At 45.1% G+C, this 13,986-nt stretch overlaps 1 protein-coding gene across 2 annotated transcripts in view; it reads right to left on the bottom strand.

Moving 5' to 3' along the window:
- UBE2G1 (ubiquitin conjugating enzyme E2 G1) overlaps positions 1–13,986 on the bottom strand; it is a 46,431-nt gene that overhangs the window by 14,540 nt on the left and 17,905 nt on the right. For both annotated transcript variants that reach the window (XM_054008440.1, XM_054008441.1), the window contains exon 2: positions 2,825–2,927. In XM_054008440.1, the coding sequence (XP_053864415.1) occupies positions 2,825–2,927 (103 nt within the window). The remainder of the gene's footprint in view (positions 1–2,824; positions 2,928–13,986) is intronic.

Here is a 13,986-nt window from a genome sequence, read left to right as displayed (position 1 = left end):
TCTGAAAGCAGCAACACAGAAATAAGGGTGGCCTAGTATGGTATTGCCACCCTCACTTCTGTGCTGCTGGGGTGCTGCCTTCAGAGCTGGACACCCAGCCAACAGCCACTGCTCTCTGGCTGCTCAGCTCTGTAGGAAGTGCAGAAGTAAGGGTGGCAATACCACAAGCCCTGTAAAAATAACTTTATCCCCCCCCCCCCCCCCCCCCCCCCCGCAACTTCCTTTTGGGTCAGGACCCCCAGATTGAGAAGCACTGGTCTCCTCATGAAACCTGTATAGTATAGGGTAAAAGCACATAAGACCACATTTCACAGCAGGAAGCCAAATTTCATGATCTGACACACGTTCTTCTATGGCTGTGAATTTGGTAGGGCCCTACTTATGTAAATGCCCTTATGCAACTGACAACCTTCAAAATTCAGAATGGCTGTGAAGAGACCCACGAGGACTGATACCAGCATGCAGCCAGTTTCACCCCATTAGATATGGGGGAAATGGCTTGAGAAGCTACTATCAGAGATTGATTATATGGGTGTAGAAGGAGAAGGAGCACTTCTGAAAAAAATCAGGATAGTTGCACTCTGAATGTTTCTTTTTAAACTTGTCCTCACTTCACAGCCTTCACTCACATAACGACCACACTGAGTCAGACCAATGGCCCATCTAGCCCAGTATCATCTTCTGAAAGGGACTACTGCCAGATACTTCAGAGGGAATCAACAGAACAGGGCAATTTATTGAGCAATCCATCTCCTATCATCCAATCTCAGATTCTAGAGGTCAGATGTTTAGGGACATGCAGAGCATGTGTCTGTGTGTATCCCTGACCATCTTGGCTAATAACCATTGTGTGTACTTACCTAAACATGCAATCAACCTATAGAACTCTTTGCCAGGGGACGTTGTGAAGATCAAAGATTAGATAAATACATGGAGGACACATCCATCAATGGCTATTAGCCAAGATGGTCAGGCATAAAACCCACACTACGGTTGTGGCTCAGTGGATGGATCACTCAATAACTGCCTTGTTTTGTTCATTCCCTGATGCATCGACACCAGTTACTGTCAGAAGACAGGATACTGACCCATTATGACCATTCTTATGTCAGAGCTGGGTGCAAAGCAAAGATGAAAGAAAAAAGTGAAACAAAATGTGACTGTCCTGACTTTGAGGTACTACCTCTTTTACACCCCAAGTAGCTGCCAGTAGGCAGATGCAGTAGCTGCCATGCCCCCATGACACTGGTTCAACTGGCAGGCTAAACCAAGTAGAGAGTTGCCATGTAGGGAAAATGCCTCTCTCAAACATACTAAGTCTTCTTTGGCACCCTTTGGAAAGTCACTGTAAAAAAACAGTATGGAACACAAGGTTTGACAAGGCACAAAAGACGTCAGTGGCTATCTGCTGCAGCTAACCAAGTTCCCAGTTGTCTCAACCTTTTGTGCCATTGGTCTCTGACATTCTATGAAGGATATACTTATTATGGTTAGAGCCAAGTAATGTTTGTAGCACTCAAAAGGCTTCAGTTGACCAGTGCCACTAGGGGAAACAAAGGGTTAAGTGCACATGGGTGACTGGGCAACAAAATGGCAGATTGAATTCAATCTGGATAAATGCAAAGGAATGCCCACTGGAAAACAATTCCAACTATAAATATAAAATGAGGATCTAAATTAGCTGTTACCACTCAAGAAAGATCTGGGAGTCAATGCAGATAGTTCTCTGAAAACATCCACTCAACGTGCAGTGGCAGTCAAAAAAGTCAACAATATTGGGAATCATTAAGAAAGGGATAGATAATAAGACAGAAAATATCACATTGCTTCTATATAAATCCATGATATGCCCACATCTTGAATACTGCGTGCAGACGGGGTTGCCCCCATCTCAAAAAAAGATATTGGAATTGGAAAAAGGTTCAGAAAAGGGGCAACAAAAATGATTAGGGTTATGAAACAGCTTCCATATGAGAAGCAATAAGACTGGGAGTTTTCAGCTTGGAAAAAAAATAGAAGTGACTAACCAGAAATATGGGAGAAATATGATAGAGATCTATAAAATCATGATGGATGTGGAGAAAGAGTAAACAACACTTCCTTATTTACATACACCACAAGATCTAGAGGGTCACCAAATGAAACCAAGACAGCAGGTTTAAAAAAAAAAAAAAAAAAAGACAAAGTATTTCTTCATACAATGCAGTATCAATCTGTGGAACTCTTGGCCAGAGGATGTTGTGAAGGCCAAGACTAACAGGGTTCAAAAAAGAACTAGGTACATTCATGGAGGATAGGTCCATCAATGGCTATTAGCCAGGTTGGGCATGGATGGTGTCCCTAGCCTCTCTTTGCTAGAAGTTGGGAATGGGTGATAGGGGAGGATCACTTGATGATTCCCTGTTCTGTACATTACCTCTGGGGCACCTGGTGTTGGCCACTGTTGGAAGACAGGCTACTGGGTTAGATGGACCTTTAGTCTGACCCAGTAAGGCCGTTCTTACGAGCAAATAGAGAATCCCAGAAGCTCCTCTATTCCTTCCCCTCCCCAAAGAGAAGTCAAATAAATGCACAATGAAGGATCATTTTCCAAGTTCCACAGAACTTGCAAATAGTTTTGCTATTAGAGGTATTTGCAATGTAAGACTCAGCAAGTGTCCAGTAATCCAACAACTACAATGTCTGCTGTGAAAAGAGAACCAAGCTATTAAAACCTTACTCTTAAACTAGGGTTAACGTGATCATGACATTTGCTGAGATTCTAACCACAGAAGTTTAAACAAGCTAGGGTACACACTGTTTTACTAAGATTGCTAGTACTTACTACAATGTATCTGGAGGACCAATAATGAGGACTTCCCATCTGTAAAGATCATTGTCGTCTATTAAACCTGCTGAAAAACCTTCCACTGGATTTTTGTTGAGCTCTGTTTTAAAAAAAGAAAAGAAAAAGAAAAGAAAACAAACTTGTGAGCCTTTGTGCACTTTATACTAGTTAAGTATGCAGATCATATTACAGAGGTTGGGAAAAGGACTGGTTATAAAAAGAGTCACTTTTAGATCACTGGTCGGGGTCTGGTGTCCCTTAATGCATCATCTGCAAATATTTTTTTACATGTAGTAGGTCCTTAGACTCAGTCCTGTATCTAGTGACGTTACTGTCATGATCCCTGATCTGCCTGCTCCAGAAGAAAAAATGTCAAAGATCTAGGAGGGAAATCCTGAGAAGGTAAGTGTCAGAACAAGTTTGAGGCTCAACGGGCAACGCTAGAGGACTTGTAATTCAGTAGTCAGTCTTGCAGACCCAATAGCAATGGTACTTACTATGTGGTGTGGTATTCCTAGTGTTGGAGGTTACATTTTAGCCTTATGAGACACAGCAAAGAGCAAGATTGGGGAGATTATTCTTGCTGTATTTGAAAAGTTAGTATTTTTAATCAATATTTGTTTCTTTTGAAGGAACTGAAAAGTCTCTCAGGATCCAGAAGTGTAGGAGAACCACTTAAGTGTCCCTACAACTTAGTCACAACATAGTGGTTCACAAGGACCACAGGTAGTTTAGCGGGATTAGGGTTGGGAGAAAGCCTAGAAGAGGCTAGTACCAGGGTTGTATTTTATGTCCCCCTCATTTGCTGGGAGGCTATTTGTATCTTGCTTGTTGTGCTTCCAGGCTGGTCATACACATTATGGCAGCAGTTCTCAAATGGTGGGTCAGAATCCCAAAGTGGGTCACGACCCCAATTTAATGGAGTCGTCAGGTCTGGCTTAGACTTGACGGGGCTCAGGGCTGAATCCTGAGCCTCACCACCCAGGGATTCAGCCCTCAGGTTACAGGCTGGGGCTGAAGCCCTTGGGCTTCGGCTTTGACCCCTTCCCTGCCCAGGGTAGTAGGGCTCAGGATTCGGTTCCCCCTCCTGAGGTGGTCTAGTAATTTGTGTTGTCCGAAGGGAGTTGGGGTGCAGGAGGGTGCTTGAAGCCACCTTGTTTCCAGAGAAATGATTAAGTGAAGTAAATGCAGATAACCCTGGCAAATGACCTGTACCCACATGCTGCAGAGAAGGTGAAAACTTCAAGGTCACTGCCAATCTGACCTAGGGGAAAAATCCCTTCCCAACCCTACATTGTGATAAGTTTGACCCTGAGCATGAGAGCACAAACCAACCAAGTGCATGAGAGATAATGCTCAGTGCCACCTGAGAGCTCTGGTCCACCACATCTAGTGTACCATTTCCAGCCATGGCCATTCCTGATGCTTCAGGGCAAGGAGATAAACTTCCCAGAATATTGGGAGGGAGGGAGGGGAGAGCAAGAATCCCTTCCTGCTCCTCACAAGTACCTGATTGAAGCCCCCAAAAACATGAGCTTTAGGAATGTAAGAAACTAAAAGTGAACCCCAAGGCTGTTGAGTCCTGCCCCCTACCATCACAAGCAATCCTGTAATTCAATTGCATCCTATTTCTCCAGCTGCCTTAAAAAGCAAAGCAAGTGGTCTGCCCCCACAACTTATTGTGAGTCTGTTCCTGAACCTCACCCTTCTGATGGTTAGAAACCATCTGCTAAATTTCAATCTTAATATATTCATGGGCAGTTTATACCCATTTCTTGTGGTCATACTGTCCTTTAGCTTAAATAGCTCTTCACCCTCCCTGGTATTTACCCCTCAATATAGTTTATAAAGAGCAATCATATTCCCCCTCTCAGCATTCTTTTTGTTAGCCTAAACAAGCCAAGCTCTTCCAGTCTTCCTCTCATAAGATAGGATGATTAGGTTAATGGAGGACCTACTAGCTTTCTGTACTTTTTTTTTTTTTTTTAAATATGGATGACCAGAATTGTACACAGTATACCAGATGAGGTCTTCCCAGTGTCTTGTACAATGGCATTCACACTTTTCTCTCTACTGGAAATGCCATCCTAAGATTGCACTTGCCTGTTCACAGCCACATCACACTGGTTACTCATAGTTATTGTAGGTTTGACCTACATACTCAGGTGTGTCTCCTCCTCTGTTGCTTCCAACTGATGAGTCCCATGGTTGTAGCAGAAATTAGAGCTTAAGTACATGATCTTGCACTCTGTAGTATTGTGGACTAGAGTGAGAAGTGGGATGAAGTTTTGATATCATCCAGATCTTCCTGTAGAACATTCCCATCCTCCTCTGTATTGACAACATCTCCCAACTTTGTATAAGCAAGTTTCATTAGCACACCTACTTTTTGTGCCATGGTCATAAGTATTTTCACTAAAGATCCATCCTTGAGGAACTCCACTACTACTGACTATCAGTCTAACATGCCAGATTTCAGTATTCTGGAAGGTGGAAGAAAAACTTGGAGCTTGGTTTCCGTTTCTAGACATTTATTTCCATCAGCTGCACTGCCTTCATGCTCCCTATTATTGAAAACTGAGTATTCATTTAGGTTTTGGCCCACACCTAGTTTATCTTTAATCTCCTTCTCATCCACAAAGCATAGCAGCCTGACCTCATCCATCTTTATAAAACTAAAAAACCCACTATTTTAGTTTCCTTGATAAGCACTAATCCTGCTTGACTTTGCAAATCTCACTTTATGCCCACATTTTCTAGCTTCCACAAAGTAGTTTTCTTTGTGGATCAACCCTTCTCCATTCTTTATAGGCTCTCTGCTTACTCCTAAATTTCTGAGGTGGTCATTCATCCAGTGGGGTCAGGAGCCTTTCCCTACAATTTTTTTCCCTGTTGCTTAGAATGACAATTTCAGATGGAGTTTCTTCCAATCAGCTATACAAAAACTAAGCCTCCTTCACATTTAAGTCAGAGCTTTTCAGCTCAGTTGACTTCTTTAATTCCCTTGATTTCCCCCAAGTCTGCTCTTTTGAAATAAAAAAAATCGTAAGTGACAACATGGTTGATTATCCTTCTATTTAATTCCAACTGAATTGACTCTTGATCCAAGGTTATTTCTGACAACCAGCTCTAAGATGTTCTCACTACTTACTAAAACCAGGTCTAACACTGCACCACCTCATTAGGTTTTTTCCCTTCCTCCTCCTCCAATCAAGAAAAGCTGTCATCTATCACATCCACAGGTAAATGGGCCCTACCAGTGCTGGTAGCATTTATTCTCCAATCTCTATCCAGGAAATTAATGTAGCCCATTATGGCATAATTCCCCAAAGAGTATTTCTTTAATATTAAAAAACTATTCATATGAGAGAGTTCCCAGAATATCTAAAGTATGAAGTTTGGCCCCTTTAAATGTATTGACTCAGGTGAAAGTTTAAGACCTTGCCTAAAGGTTGTTTCTACTGTGTTGCAAGGACAGCAACTTTGAATGACCACCACCAAAGCTTCAATCTCACTCATCCTGCAAGCTGAAGTAGTTGCCACTCAGAATGCAGTCTTACTTGCTAGGTAAAACAATCTGACACTGTTTGAAAGGCAGTTCTGTCAGAAGCAAGGACCATACTGGAGTCCCATACAGAATGGCTAGAGAGGAAATACATTTGCTGTTTCAGGAATCTAGGACTATTGAGAAATCTTGTATGGGAGGATAACAGGCCGATATTGTGGCCAAGTGGACTCTCAAACCAGTTAATAGCTCAATGTCTGAGGAATGGAAGTCTCCAGTGGATGAAAACAATGTTCCATTTTTTGCCTATTTTAACCTGGTGGATACTTACCTGCTCCGAATCGGAAAGTCCTGAACCTGTACCAAGCAGCTTCTATCCATGGAAGTCAACCAACCAGCATTCAAGCTGTCAGATGCAGAGCCAGTGTTCCCTCTAATATTTCCAACACACATGCAGAATTAATTTTGTTATGTGCCCCAATATGGAGGTGGTGTGAGACAACCTGCATATTGGTGCACATAATAAAATTTATATGACGGGGTAAGGTTGAGAAGCAGGGAAAGGGCTCTGTCTGGGGCTACAGGCTCTGGGGTGGGGATGAGGGGTTTGGGGGGGTACAGACTGTCCCAGCGCTACTGTGGGGAGAGAGAGCTTCCCCCAGCTCTCTCCTCTGGCCATAGCAGATGGAGGGGTGCCCCTCCCCCGGCAGGTTCAGGCTGGGGCATCTCTCCCCAAGGCAGCCTGAGCAGCGCTTAAGAGGCTGCTGTGCAGTGCACAGCCATGCAGCTTAGAGGAAACTTAGATGCAGACTGCAAATTTCGATGAAGGATTAGATGGTTTTGTGAAATTATGTCCAGAAGAGGTGGTAACAACAGGTGGTTAACTGCAAGATGGAAGAGTTCCAAAAATCAAAACTGGTGTGGCTATGAGTATCAAAATGGTTCATCTCATCCTTCCAAAGGACTCTGGGAAAGAGTGGAGATGGTGGGAAGGCATATATGAAGTGGCTGCCCCAGTGAATCAAAAGCATCTTAGCTGGCGCTTGACTCACTCATCCGTGCAGAAGAGGTTATATTTTGCCTTCTAGTTGGTCAATGTTATCCATGAGTGGGAACCCCAATCCCACAAAAGGATATGGCTCTCAAGCGTTTAAGTCCATTTGTGCATTAGAGGAGCTATTTCTGCTGATGTGGTGAACTAGATTGTTGTGTCCCACAATATATGGAGCTAAAAGGTCAATTTAGTTCTGAATATACTGCTCCCACAAAAGAATTTCTTCCTGACAGGTGTTGATCATGCCCCTCCTTAGCATCACAGAAACGTAGGGCTGGAAGGGCCTCAGAGGTCATCCAGCCCCCAATGCTAAGGCAATACCAGGTATGCCTAGACCATCCCTGACAGGTGTTTAACTTGTTCTTAAAACCCACCAATGTTAGGGATTCCACAACCTCCCTTGGAAGCCTATTCCAGAGCTTAACTAGCTTTATAATTAGAAAGTTGTAAGTCTCCCTTACTGCAAATTAAACCCACTACTTCTGGTCCTACTTTCAGTAGACATGCCAGATAACTGTTCAGACCTCTTTACAGCCACCCTTAATATATTATCCTATCAGGTTCTCTCCTCCCCTCCCTGGTCTTTTCTCAAGACTAAAGATGACTTTTTTAGCCTTCCCTCAGATTAGGTTTTCTAAACATTTTATCATTTGTGTTGCTTTCCTCTGGACTTTTCAAATTTGTCCACATCTTTCCTGAAGTGTAGACAATTCTAGGCACCACAGTACCTCAAACTGTTGTCTCATCAGTGCTGAGCAGAGGACAATTACCTCCTGTGTCTTACATACAGAACTCCTGTTAACATGTGAAAAAGATGAATATTCTTAGTCAAGTGCACCACATTGTTGAGACTTATTTAATTTGTGATCCACTACAACCCCCAGATCCTTTTCACTGTCATAAACATACAGCTAAGGGTAGCATAAAATCCCTCTTTACCCTATAAAGGGTTAATTCCTCTTTTACCTGTAAAGGGTTAAGAAGCTCAGATAACCTGGATGGCACCTGACCAAAAGGACCAGGGAGGGAGGGAGGGAGGAGAGAAGAGAAACTTTCGAATCTGGAGGTTGTCTGTCTCCCGGAGTCAACAAGGAACCAGGGCAGGGAAAATACATCTAAGCTAAGCGTCTAATATTGCAGAAATAGTAAGTAATAGCAAAGAAATGAGTTAGGTTATCTTTTGTTTTAGCTTGTGATTTGCCCTGTTTTTGTAACTTTAAAGTTTTGCTTAGAAGGGAAATCCTCCGTGTTTTTGAATCTTTTGTTATTCTGTAAAGTATTTGCCATCCTGATTTTTACAGGTGATTCTTTTACTGTTTCTTTAATTAAAATTTCTCTTTTAAGAACCAGATTGATTTTTCATTGTTCTTAAGATCCAAGGATTTGGGTCTGAGTTCACCTGTACCAACTGGTGAGGATATTATTCTCAAGCTTTCCCCAGGAAAGGGGGTGCAGGGCTTTGGGGGGGGAGAATAGGACTCCAAGTGGTCCTTTACCTGATTCTTTGTCTAAATCACTTGGTGGTGGCAGCATACTGTTCAATGCAAGGTGTAATTTGTGCCTTGGGAAAGTTTTTAACCTAAGCTGGTAAAAATAAGCTTGGGGGGGTCTTTCATGCAGGTCCCTGCATCTGTACCCTAGAGTTCAAAGTGGGGAAAGAACCCTAACCACCTAGCCAGTTATTCCCCATTTTGCAGTTGATTTTTCCTTCCCAAGTGAAATGCTTTGTGCTTCTCTCCCCCCCCCCCCCCCCCCCCCAATTTCATTGTTGAATGCAGACCAGTCCTCCAATTTGTCAAGGGCCAGCTAAATTCTAATCCTGTCCTCCAAAGTGCTTGCAAACCCTCCCAGCTTAGGGTCATCCGGGCATTTGAAAAGCAAACACCTCACCTGTTGATATACATTGCTGCAGTACTGCCTGTCAAGATCTGAATGGTAGCTTCTACCCCTTGTGAAAGGAATAATCTTATTGCTCTTATTTCAATCTTATTTGTGAGATTGAGTCCACAGGGGACCACACAGCCTGAGTCAGAGGTGCAGGTTTGCTCCTCAACTTTTCCTGAAAGAGTCAAACTCTTACAACCATCTATAATTTCATAGATGGTTGAAAGACAAAGGGTGTCTGAAATGAGAACAGTCTGAGGTGAAGTCTGCATTTGGTGTCAAGACAGACATGGACCTAGTCATTTGAGGCAGACTTCGTGAAGTTACTGGATGAGCCTAGAGTTACCATCAGTCTGTATTTCCCTGGACATGTCTGGCTTGTGTGTCTCTAAATAGCCTCCAGGAGGAATTGGTAACAAGGTTAAAAGGTCCAGGATTTTTTCCCTCCACTCCCTCCCATGTGGGGTGTGGCTGCTGATTGGGCGGCTGTGCCTGATTGAGCCACTCCCATTGGCCTCCAGCAGCCAGAGCCCTCCCCTGCTGCCTGCAGTGTGTTTTGCCTACACATGGACATTGGCATGGTAAGGGGAGTCCTGGGGTGGGCAGCCAGGGAGCAGGGGGGGAGGGTTGGATGGGTCCCTGGCCTTCACCTGCCTCCCCCCCCCGTGCATCCCACACACCACCCCCCCCATGGGTCCTGCCCCTTTGCCTGCCTCTCCCTTGTCTGCTTGTACTGCCAGAGCCAGCAGCAACTGCTGTCTGCTGCCCCCCAGGTCCTAGTGCCCCCCACCCACTAATGGCAAGGCAGGCTGCCCTTACCCTGCCCTTCCACCCTAGCCCCGAGCCTCTCCAATGCCCCAAACCCCTCATCCCCAGCCCCCTGCACCCTAATCCTCTGCCCCGAGCCCCCTCCTGCATCATGAGCCCCTCATCCTCAGCTCCACAGCCCTCACCCTTGCACCCCCTCTTATCCCCAAACTCCCTCCCCCCTACACCCCCTCCCTCTTTCCACACACCCCCTCCTGTCCTTAAACTCCCTCCCAAAGCCTGCACCCTCTCCCTTTGCACCACCTCCCACCCCCAAACTCCATCTCTGAGTCTGCACCCCTCACCCCCTCTTGCACACCCACCCCCTGCCCTAGCCTGGAGCCTGCACCCAAACTCTATCCCAGAGCCTGCACCCTAATCCCCAGCCCAGGACCTACACCCCAGACCTCCTCTTCCCACCTGACCCCCCTCCCAGAGCTTTAGGCAGGGGGGGGGGGGAAAGGTTCTGGGCACCACCAAAATTTCTACAACCCTGCCACCCATGTGAGTGGATAAGGGTTGGGGCAGTCAGGGGACAGGTAGGGTCCTGGGGGGGGCAGTTAGGATGGGGGGGTTCTCAGCAGGGGGTGGGAAGTGGGAGGGAGTGGATGGGGCAGAGTGTGGCTCCCCCCCCAGTGTCCTCTTTTTTGATTGTGGAAATATGGTAACCCTAGATGAGCCTGTATATCTGATGTGGTGAATTATTGGAGGGGGGGGGGGGGGGGGGGAGAGGAGAAAGACTTGTCTTAAGGTAGAAAAGCTGTTGCCACTGTTGAGTAGGTGATTGCTCCTCTGAGCACCACTGACTGGGTGGGAATTTATGTCTAAGCAGACATCACTTCTGCTTTGGTACCAACTCTGCACTGTCATTTGCTGACAGTTGACAACTTTGGTACCATCAATCCTTGTACCTTCTATTGCATGTGGCTTGATACTGAACTGAGAAGAATTTTCCTCTGCTACTTTTGACTTTGCTGCAGACTCACAGCACCACTCTATGCTGGCACACAACCCCTCTTTTCCATCCTCCTTTACAACATCTAGGGATTTGAGGATCTCTTTTGATCCCTGTCTCCTTTACTGGAGGTTTCACTCCTATCTGTGGGCTCTAAATCCAGTACAGTATCAGACTTTGGTTACTGGCCATGGAAACATTACACCACTTCCTTGGAACCAACTTCTCCTCATCAAGATCTACTCCTCTATAGAGCAGGGGTCGGCAACCTACAGCACGCATGCCAAAGTTGGCACGCCAGCCGATTTTTCCTGGCACGCAGCGTGGGCTGAGCCGCTCAGCCCCGCCGCCACTCTGGAGTTCCCGCTGCCAGCTGCTGGCTCCTGCGGGACCTGCCGTGGGTCCAACTCAGCACCTGCTGCTGGCCTGGGGGGAAAGGAACCCCAGGCTGGCAGTGGGCTGAGACCCTGGCTGGCAGGAGCCGCCGGAGAAAACCCCAGAGCTGCGGCGGGCTGAGCTGCTCAGCCTGCCCTGCTCTGGAGTTCCTGCTGCTGGCTCCTGCCAGCCGGGTTCCCGCAGGTCCCACTCAGCACCTGCTGCCAGCCTGGGTTAAGGAACCCCAGGCTGGCAGCGGGCTGAGACCTCAGCTGGCAGGAGCTGGGGCAGAAACCCCAGAGTGGTGGCAGGCTCGGCCTGCCACCACTCTGGGGTTTCTGCCTGCTGGCCCCTCGCCAGCAGGGGTCTCTACCGCACAGCTCCACTCACCTTGCTTCTGGTTGGAGGCTGTCTTGCAGACAGACAGGGTCCAGGTCTCCAGCCCTGCTCAGGCCTACCAGCCACCTACTCCACTCACCTCAGCTGCCAGTCTTTGTTTCCAGCCCTTGCTCATCTTGCTTTCGGGCCTGGAGTCCCAGCAGGCCACCCTTTACATATAAAGGTAGTTTGGTTATATATTAGACTTTTAGAGAGACCTTCTAAAAAGCGTTAAAATATATGACCGACACGCGAAGCCTTAAATTAGAGTGTATTAATGAAGACTTGGCACCCCACTGCTGAAAGGTTGTTGACCCCTGCTATAGAGCATAGCACCATCCATAGGCAAGTTTCACTGTTCAGCTTAACCTGCATCTTCTAGAAGCCCTTCTCTGTGAGCTGCTACTTTGTCACCTGAGACAGAGGTAAGCTAAGGAAAAGTGACATCCCATTCTATCTAATCAGAAGCATGAGGTGGACAGAGCTTAACCCCTGTGGATGCCCCCTCCTTAACCCCAGGTGCCTCAACATAGGATGCAATCCTGGCCACCTCATTCTCACTTCATGGCTCCATATAGTGTGGGACATCTTACTCCTACGCCTCAATCCCTTATGTCAATAGACCCTCAAAACGGTTCAGCTACCCTCAACCTAAAGTTGCTCACACAGAGAATCAGAACACGAAGAGGGTAACTGAACAAAACTCACTGATGCATAGCTCTTTTGATGTGTAAAGTCTTTAGTCCCCAGAGCCTGGGGTTACCTCTCTAACATCTGGAGCATTTGCTGACTGTTTGAGGAGTGCACAACAGACTTTTGCTGGAACAGTTTCAGAGTCAGATGGTCCCTTCATAGGCTTTTTAAAATGCACCTTAAACTGAGTGCACTTGGAACAGCCTCAGTGTTCTCCTTCCATCTCATTGTCATGGGTGGTAAGAAATTGAGTGGCATCTGGATTGCTCCACCCTTTATGCCCTTGAGAGGCATGAGGGTGTGTAAGATACAGCTACTGCTGGTTAGATTCTGAACTCACGCAGATCATGTGTGCATGCACCAGGGGTGGGAAATCTATGTGGATACTTGATAAGTCAGTTCCTTAAAGCTCACCACATGAGCTGAAATGCCTCCATCTTCAAAAATAACAGACATGAAGTTGGATTTGTGTTCTTTGTTTTGTGTTGCATGAACAAGGCCTTCATCTTTCCTCAGAAGAAAGAAGAGGTTAGGCTATCAAATTTAAATACAAAAAAAGGTTTCACTAACCAGGAGTTGCTTCCTAGATATTTGATGCAAAGCTTACATAGTATTTTCTAAGGTTAAAAAAAAAAAAAAAAACCAAGCAGGATTTTAAATAAGTCCTTAGATTGATTTTTTAGGAGGTATTGAGGACAACTAGCTGAAGTCTAGGCAGGGTGGATTTTTAAATTTTTTTTAGACAAAATGGATTTTAATGTAAACAGATATTTAGAAAATAAACCTATTTAAATTAAAATTGAAAACAGCCAATGATAAGGTCTAAACTCACCATAATTAAAAAAATCATTTAAACTTAATAGAAAAGCCAGAAGGCAGCACATGTTTCCTGCTGAAGTTTTAAACTAGTGGAAGTCACTGGCTAGGCACCTGGAACCAGAGTGTGCTGAAAGGCTCTTGGTAACAGTAGGCTCTTCTGAAGGTGCAGAGAGAATATTTTCTTCATTTTAATCTATTCCACTAGTTTGGGTCAATGACTAGTTAAAGTTAAGAAAACAAGTGGGAGTTGGGGGGGGGGGGGGGGGGGGAAGAAGGATGAGAGACAGAGAATGTTCAAGAGTACTGAACTTGGTGACAAGAAAGTACAATTCACTATAGATAATACAGCTGTTAGTTTCAAATTCAAAATGGTTTTAGTAGACTCAAGTATCCAGTACATTCACATTAGATTTAATAAATATAAGTGTTTGTGTATTTAATTGAATTTGGATCTCTATACAAGTAGTGCTGAACACAATTAGTTAAATCTAATAAATGGATCATTCATTTATCTTCCAACAAAAAAGTAAAAGAAAGAACCTGAATAAATGCAAGTTAAGCTATAGAATTGCTTAAGTGTGTATAGATCTATTGTATCCTCCTGATTAGCAAAATAAAAATGCAACTTTAGTGTAAAGGCTATGTTTAGTTGCAAATCAAGGAGTCTTAATAGTTAAAAGCCAATGAGA

This window comes from Malaclemys terrapin, chromosome 18 (assembly GCF_027887155.1).
Source record: "Malaclemys terrapin pileata isolate rMalTer1 chromosome 18, rMalTer1.hap1, whole genome shotgun sequence".
In the NCBI taxonomy this organism is placed as follows: domain Eukaryota; kingdom Metazoa; phylum Chordata; order Testudines; family Emydidae; genus Malaclemys; species Malaclemys terrapin.
The sequence above is the reverse complement of the archived record's forward strand: the minus strand, read 5'-3'. Positions and strand labels throughout refer to the sequence as shown.